A 7,635-nucleotide genomic window follows, 5' to 3' on the forward strand; every position below is an offset into this window, starting at 1 on the left:
AGCTCCTGAGAGCGACCCATTCTTTCACTAATGTTTGTAGAAGCAGTCTGCAGGCCTAGGTGCTTGGTTTTATACACCTGTGGCCAGATTTCTCAGAGATTTATTGAAGTTTTTAAAACAGAACTCATTGCCTCACTGGAGTGCTTATATAGCAGTGGATCGTAAACCTGTCCTCAGGGACCCCAAGACTTTTTTTCCTTGAGCCCTGTGTGTTGCAAGTTGGGTTAGAGCACCACTTTGAGAAATTCAGGTTTAAAGGAATGGATTAGCCAAAAATATAATTCACGCAGTCACCTCCACCTACCCCAAATGTAGTTACTTGCTTCTTTAATAACAGCAGTAGTTCAAGTAATAGAAGACTTCGGGTGACATAGACTTCCATTACTTATTAGCTGCATTAGCCTTGGAACTCAAAATACATGCAAAACTAAAAACAAACAAGCTACAAACACCAAACAAGCCTTGGCTGATATATTTGGGGTAATTGTGTGTTTTTGTTTTTTCTTTTGCTGAATTATTATTATTTCTTTCAAAAGCTGCAGAAGTTTTGAAACAGGCATTGTTAGCAAAGTTGTGCTAAGCACAGATATGAATGATGTAAACAAAAATTTTAATAAGGTCTAGGTGGGAAAACAACAAACCTGTCCTTTGGCCCCAGCATGAGTCACCTTTCTAAATCACAAACTGCAGCTAGTGTTTCTCTCCTTAATGAATATCCATGAAAGTGTGTTTGTGCATTTCAGGTCCTGTGTGTGCTGGTGTGGTAGGGCTAAAAATGCCTCGGTACTGCTTATTTGGAGATACAGTCAACACATCGTCACGTATGGAGTCCAATGGTGAACGTAAGTAATTCTAGTCAACCTGTCCAAATTCCTTCTGCTTGTTAAGATCAAAATGCTAAAATACTGTGTGATGTATGATGCCAGCTTTGATACTGCAGTACTGTGGCTGTAAAAGGAGTTTAGTTCAGTCAAAGCCTGCAAGCTTGTTCCTACTCAATGCATTGTTTTTGATGCTAGACTTCTTGTTCATGTTTTCCATAAAGGTTAATGGATTCTGACAGAACAGCAGATTTGTCTTATTTGCTTGCTGTTACTGAGAATCTTCCTAATGAAAAGTGCCAGACATTCAATTACTAAAACCTGGTTTTATAATGAAAGCCAGTGGTTTGATTTGATTTGGAGTAGAATGCAATTAACTCTCTTCCCAGTGCTGAGAAATGAATGGAACATGTGGAAAAAGTGGATACTTATAATCAGTGATGCACATTAAAGTTTGAGGATTGCTAACTAATTCTTTGAGTTGACTGGCATAAAGGTACTGCCACTGCCCCATATTATCAGGCCACTCTGCTCACAATGCTAATATCAACCATATTAATTATACATCTCTTAGAATGCATTGAGTTGGTGACATCATACAATGAAACCATAGGGTTCACACACATTTTGAAATGTATTGGATTCTGAACCAATTTTCCAGACAAAAATAATTGTCAGATGCAGTAGAGACATTCCAGTGCAGATGTGCTTAGTCGTGAAATTTATTTCAGAATAAAAATAATGTTTTTGGAATAACTTCCCATAACCCTTTAACTTCGGAGGATGTTCAGACTGATTTCCACTGTTAAAAATGTTCAACCCTACCTGGCCTTATGTGAAAAGTAATTGCCCCCTTATGTACTTAATCAACCACTTAACCAAGTTCAGTTGGCTATTGGGTTCAATTTCACCAGCCACACCCAGGTATGGTTACTGCCAGACTTGTGGAACATAAACATCACTTAAGTATAATATGTCTGGCAATGTGAAGCAGGCTAGAAGATCTCAAAAAGCAGCAAATGATGCCACATTCTAAAGAGATTTAAATATATGTACGAAACAAAGTTCTTGAAATCTGCCAGTCTGGAAAGGTTTACAAAGCCATTGCTAAGGCTCTGGGACTCCAGCAAAAACACCATTATCCACAGATGGAGAGAACTTGGAACAGTGGTGAACCTTTCCAGGAGTGGCCGGCTTACCAAAATTTCACAAAGAGTGCATCGACAACTCATCCAGGAGGTCACAAAAGAACCCAGATAAACATCTAAATAACTGCTGACCTCCTTTGCCTCAGTTAAGGTTAATGTACACATTTCCACAGTGAGAACACTGGGCAAAAATGGCATCCAGGGGAAAGTTGCAAGTTACAAGGTGCAAACCCCTGCTGACCAAAAACAACACAAAGGCTCATCTCGCATTCACCAAAACCCCCAAGTCTTTTGGGGTAAAATTCTGTGGACTGATGAGTCAAAGGTGGAACCTTTTGGAAGACTTGGATCCCATTACATGTGGTATGAAGCTATCACTGCATTCCACCATAAGATTATCATACCAACAGTCAAATATGGTGGTGGTAGTGTTACGGTCAGGGGCTGCTTTGCTTCTGCAGGGCCTGGACAACCTTTCATTATTGATGGAACCATGAAATATGCTCTCTATCAGACTGAAGGAGAATATCCGCCCATCAGTTCATGACCTTAACCGCAAACGGTTATGCAGCGGGCCAATAATCTAAAGCAGACAAGCAAGTCCACCTCTGAATGGCTCAAAGACACAAAATTAAGGCTTGGAATGGCTGACTCAAATTCCTGAGTTGAATTAAATTGAGATGCTATGGCAAGACCTTAAACAGACAGTACATGCTCAAAAACCCTCCAATGCAGGAGAGTGACCTAAATTCCTCCACAGCAGTATAAGACTTATGACAAGTTATCACAAGGGTTTAATTGCAGTTGCTACTGTCAAGGGTGGCACAACCATTATTAGATTTAGGATGGCAATTTTTCACATGATAAAGGTTTTGAATAAATCTTTACCTTCAATAAGTGGAATAATCATTTAAAAGCTGCATTTTGTGTTTGCATGTGTTGTCTTTATCTTACATTAGCATTAGTTGGATGATCTGAAATATTTAAATGTAATAAATTAACAAAAATAGAAGAAATTGGGGGGTCAAATACTTTTTCACAGCACTGTATAAACTAAACTGAATCGGAGTTGTAAAGGAAAGCAGTGATTCTTACTATGGTTTTGTGGTATTCTTAACATCTACTTCAGAAACCTGTCTTTGTACTTTGTACCATGATTTTACGGCATATAACTAACCTGGTACTTTAAGGTGTTTCAGATTTACTGTCCTGAATAAACTTAGTGTGTACATTTGTACTTATCACCTTGTTACTCCAGATAATTAAGAGGTATTTTACTGTCTTTTATCAGTTTACTAGGTGGAACCTCTTGGATCATTTTATCTGATATATTAATGGAATGTAGACTTTAAGTGTGGATATAATGGATAAAACATTAGCCTTTGAAATGTGATTGAAGGTTTGTTATTGTTTTATTGTTTGTTTGTTTGTTTTTTTGTTTGATCTGACTTGCTAATAGTAGAGAATTCAACAACTGAAAAAATCACAGACATAGATGATGTTGCTGTTAGTATGCTATAACAAGAACATTGCATATTTCTGGCAGCCCTGAAGATCCATGTGTCCTCAACCACACGGGATGTCCTGCAGGAGTTTAACTGCTTCCAGCTGGAGCTGAGAGGAGATGTAGAGATGAAGGGCAAGGGCAAGATGAGGACCTATTGGTTGCTGGGAGAGAACAAAATGAGCGAGTGAATGAAGCCAGGTCCTGAGTGGGACCTACTTAGTGCACTAGTGGACCACATGAAGACCCTCATGAAGGCTGTCACAGCTGCCAGGACTCCTGTCCTCCTTTGCACACTCCATCACTCACATCCCAGTACAACATGTTGTTGGAGCTGAGCTCTGACTTTTTGGGTTAAAGGATGCATTGACACGTTGTATGCCATGAACAGCACTCACTGTTGTTTTTGCTTTTATAAAGACCACAAAAAGAACAGGAGGCCATGTTTCCAGAAGAACTGTATTCCTGATGAACATATAATCCCACTGTTTGAAATCACAAGTAGACACATAGTCTTATTAGTCCCATGCTGCAGTAAATGTGTAATCCCATTGCTTTAGAGGATGGTGGAGCACAAGACCAACTAAGCCTGGTGACCATTTGATATGACTGTGATTTAGATTTGAGGTGGCAGTGGCTGTACTAGAATATTGGTCTCTTTCAATTTTGTGAAGTGAAAATAATGATCACGTATGCTTTTGTAACACAAATTATAATTTGAAACATGTCCTTGCACAGTAGTTCTGCACCTTGTAGTTAGCTGTTAAGACTTTGCTCATGGTACTCAGTTATTATTTTGTCAGTAAATCAAAAGCATTCCTTATTATGCCAATTACTCCATCGCAGGAGCTGTATATACTCAATAGTGAGGCTCTGAATTCCTGATTATGCTCAAGAACTGTTAGAATTTGGTCAGACAGAGCTCCTATTGACTGTGTGTTTGTAAGGAACCTGCGCCAGTTTCAGGCGTAATCTAGAACAGTCATGAGAACGCTATAGAACATGGATGCATTATTTTGATTTGAACATAATAGGGCTTCAATGATCAGGTTATGATCAATCTTAGCAAAAGACTGAACCTGAACACGGATGAACAATGCAGCTGAATTTCTTTTACACTTGGAGAATCTTCTTGCAATACTGAATGGTAGCAGAGTGGACACTGGCTATGTGCTTTGACTTTACTGTGTTTTTTGTTTTCTAAGTTCATTTGAAGTGTAAACTGTAGGGCACTCTAACTATGCTTTAGGAAAGTGGGTTAGCAGGTTCTTTGGGTATATTTCTATCTGAACTATCTGAAACACCTTGTTTTTGCAAATTAGCATTTCTTTTATAAAAAGTGAAATGCCTTTGAACGTTGTTTTTTTTGAACTAGTTTGAGATGTGTTCACATTTAATTGTGGAATCTGTTTTGGCTCATAAAATCCCAACCCAGTATCATTCAGATGGATTTGTATAGTGCTTTTAACAACAGATGTCGTCACAAAGCAGCTTTACAGAAATACAAGGCAAGGAAAAACCAAAAGGGAGCCCATCTTCGTAACACTGAGAGCTGCTAAGAGTGCTATGAGAATAATGAACATAGGAGTGAGGTGAGCCTCAGCATTAAACAGAAGAATCAGATTAAACAATAGAAAAGCAGTGAGTAAAAGAATACTCAAAAAGGGTTAAGTCTGGTGGATGAGCAATTTAGGTTAATAAACTAAATAAAGTAAAAATATTGAGACAGAGGTACATATACTGAGAGCGTGTTAATATGAACATGAACCGGTAATGAAACCAGTACACAAGACTTTTTGGTCCCTATTGAAATCTGCACTAAGATTAAAATTTCAGATTTTTAACTGATGGTCAGGACTTTTATTGCACAAAGGAAATGGTATAAATAACGACTGCATATTTGCTCTGTGGGTTTTGGACACTGCTCTTTTAGTGGGTTTAAGAGATCCTCTAAGTGGAAGCCTTAATCATTAAATCTTAAAAACTTTCGGAGAGTTTAGTTTCATACATACCCCTCATTTAATTGTGTATTAATGATTTTCAGTGTATTTTTCATTTGATTTTTAATAAGTAGCATAAAACATTGTAACATGAACCATCACTGCACTGTTACCTGCATCAAATACTGCAATTGGCATTTACAATAATAACATAGTAATAACACCATTGCCTTTTATGACACATTCACCTCATGCTTTTTATTTAATATTGGAATATAACTTTTATTTCTCAGAATTACAGCCGGAAGCTGGACATGGAGCAAGTTGGTGTAATCATAGCCTCCAAAATTGCAGTCTTGGACTCTCAGACATTACAAGTTGAAACTTTACTCTCATGGTTTTGAGTGATGTATAACTGAAGCTCCATCTGCTGGCCATTCTTTTTGCAAATCAGAGTAGCTTTCTTACAGTGTGAACATTGGGATTTTAGAAACTGACACTGGGCACAGACAGTGTTTGTACAGATTGTGTTTAACTAATATTAAATACTATATTTAACATCTCTTAAACGACTTGATCCTGATATATACAGTAACTCAACATAATGAATCCTGGAAACACAGCAGCAAACATTTTTTTTAAATAACACTTATAAACTTCAATAAATGTGCACATGTGAAGGAGAAGTTTCTTTCTGGAAAATTAACTTCCACTCCAGATCTCAACACACCATTTTCCACTCATTTTCACCAGTTCACGCTGCTTTCTTGAGCTCTTCTGTTCTGGATGGAGTGTCTTTTTGCAAGTGCCCATGGAACTTCTTCTGCAAGTCGCTTCAGAGAGGTCAAGAGAAGTGAAGTACCTCCTGTGCTGCAAAGCGCTTCTTCAGTAAATACTTCAATCTTCCCTTTCTTGGTGAACTGCTGGACAAGTGTGTGCATTTGTATGCTTTTGCACTGTCACATGAAGTGGGAAGATCATTTTCCGGTTGAAGAGCCACACAACAGCGAGCTGCTACATCAGGGGACCGCAAGGAAGACTCCTTGATTTCATACACTGTAATAAAGACAAAAAAACAGTTAAAAGTCTGGTTGCAAACACAGCAAGATATACAGTATTGAATTTAATCATACAGTGTTTATTTGGGTCCAGCTGAGATTATATGAACTATCAAAGCTACATTTCTATTTATTTGCTATGGTTACAATGTAACTATTGTAGGCAAACTTCCACACATGACACCAAATGAAATTTTTGGTTGGAAAAATATTAATCAACAGAAAATTGAAGGGATTAGTTTTGACATTTACAGTTCACTGCTTAATGTAATTTATTTGTAGTTTTGACCCTTACAGAAAGGTCAGGCATTTTAACCTGATTATATGTGACGTGTCTATAAAACGCATGTTCACAAGTAAACAAACTAAATATGTAATCACGTGTGACCTGTTAAGCAGGGAAAGTCCACATTTTTAATAGTTCACAAGTTGTGCGATGTTTTTTGTAAAATTAAAGAAATACACCCTTGAAACAGGATCAAAATAAATGAATCAGTTATCATTCGGAGTAACTTGGTTGGGAAAACGGGAAAACGATGCCTGTTTTTCCTTCTGCAAACCCACCTGCTGCTCCTCTTCGCTGGGACTTGGCTGTGGTTGGTGTTCCTGGAAGAACAGCGACTCCCTGCGGCGGACACAGGGACTTTCCCCCAGAGTGATGAAGCCGTACGGCGTGGTTATTTTGGCCAGGTGGAGCAGAGACATCGCCGCTCTTGTCGCCGGGTCTGAAGAAGCACAGGTGTGAGGCTCCATATCCGCGAGGCCGAGCGCTGAGAAAGGGCAGCAGCGGCGGCTGAGCGCTCTGGTAGTCCGCTGAGAGTGAGCGGAGGCCGGCAGCGTGTTGCGTCTAAGGCCGCCCCCGGCAGAGGAGCCCCCAGGCCGCCTCGTCGCACACAGCGGTGGGATGGTGAACGGAGGCACACGGGCAGGAGTTAGCGCCATATCCCGCAGTGAAACATGCCTCGAAGCCACTGGTTGAATGTCCTGATAACCTGGCGGAGTCTGGAGGGGCTTCCCTCGCTTAGCAGCTGAGCTCGCTGCACTAGGAGACTGCAGGTTCCTGATGATGCTCGCTCCTGGCATGTCCAGCTGTTTCTGTTGTAGTCGATTATGGTTGTTGGTTTCAGTTGTTTTAAATCGGCTAATACACTCATTTGAGAATCT

At 39.5% G+C, this 7,635-nt stretch overlaps 2 protein-coding genes across 3 annotated transcripts in view; one reads left to right on the forward strand and one right to left on the reverse strand.

Moving 5' to 3' along the window:
• npr1b (natriuretic peptide receptor 1b) overlaps positions 1-5,317 on the forward strand; it is an 86,546-nt gene extending 81,229 nt beyond the window's left edge. For both annotated transcript variants that reach the window (XM_017713138.2, XM_017713137.2), the window contains exons 22-23: positions 744-842; positions 3,516-5,317. In XM_017713138.2, the coding sequence (XP_017568627.1) occupies positions 744-842; positions 3,516-3,664 (248 nt within the window). In that variant the 3' untranslated portion in view covers positions 3,665-5,317. The remainder of the gene's footprint in view (positions 1-743; positions 843-3,515) is intronic.
• A 467-nt stretch (positions 5,318-5,784) lies between these two features.
• Positions 5,785-7,580, reverse strand: LOC108436576 (C2 calcium-dependent domain-containing protein 4C-like). The gene is made up of 2 exons (XM_017713139.2): positions 7,036-7,580; positions 5,785-6,469 (listed from the first exon to the last, which is right to left on the reverse strand). Exons 1-2 carry the CDS (start codon positions 7,552-7,554, stop codon positions 6,428-6,430), a joined length of 561 nt encoding a protein of 186 aa, XP_017568628.1. The 5' UTR covers positions 7,555-7,580; the 3' UTR covers positions 5,785-6,427.
• Positions 7,581-7,635: the final 55 nt, after the last annotated feature.

This window comes from Pygocentrus nattereri, chromosome 3 (assembly GCF_015220715.1).
Source record: "Pygocentrus nattereri isolate fPygNat1 chromosome 3, fPygNat1.pri, whole genome shotgun sequence".
NCBI lineage: Eukaryota > Metazoa > Chordata > Actinopteri > Characiformes > Serrasalmidae > Pygocentrus > Pygocentrus nattereri.

Bases quoted from the DNA above. Each gene is read 5' to 3' on its own strand.
- LOC108436576 (XM_017713139.2), bottom strand. From the start codon at position 7,554: ATGCCAGGAGCGAGCATCATCAGGAACCTGCAGTCTCCTAGTGCAGCG. The intron at 6,470-7,035 runs GTGGGTTTGCAG...TCTTTATTACAG, and splicing joins CCAGCGAAGAGGAGCAGCAG to TGTATGAAATCAAGGAGTCT.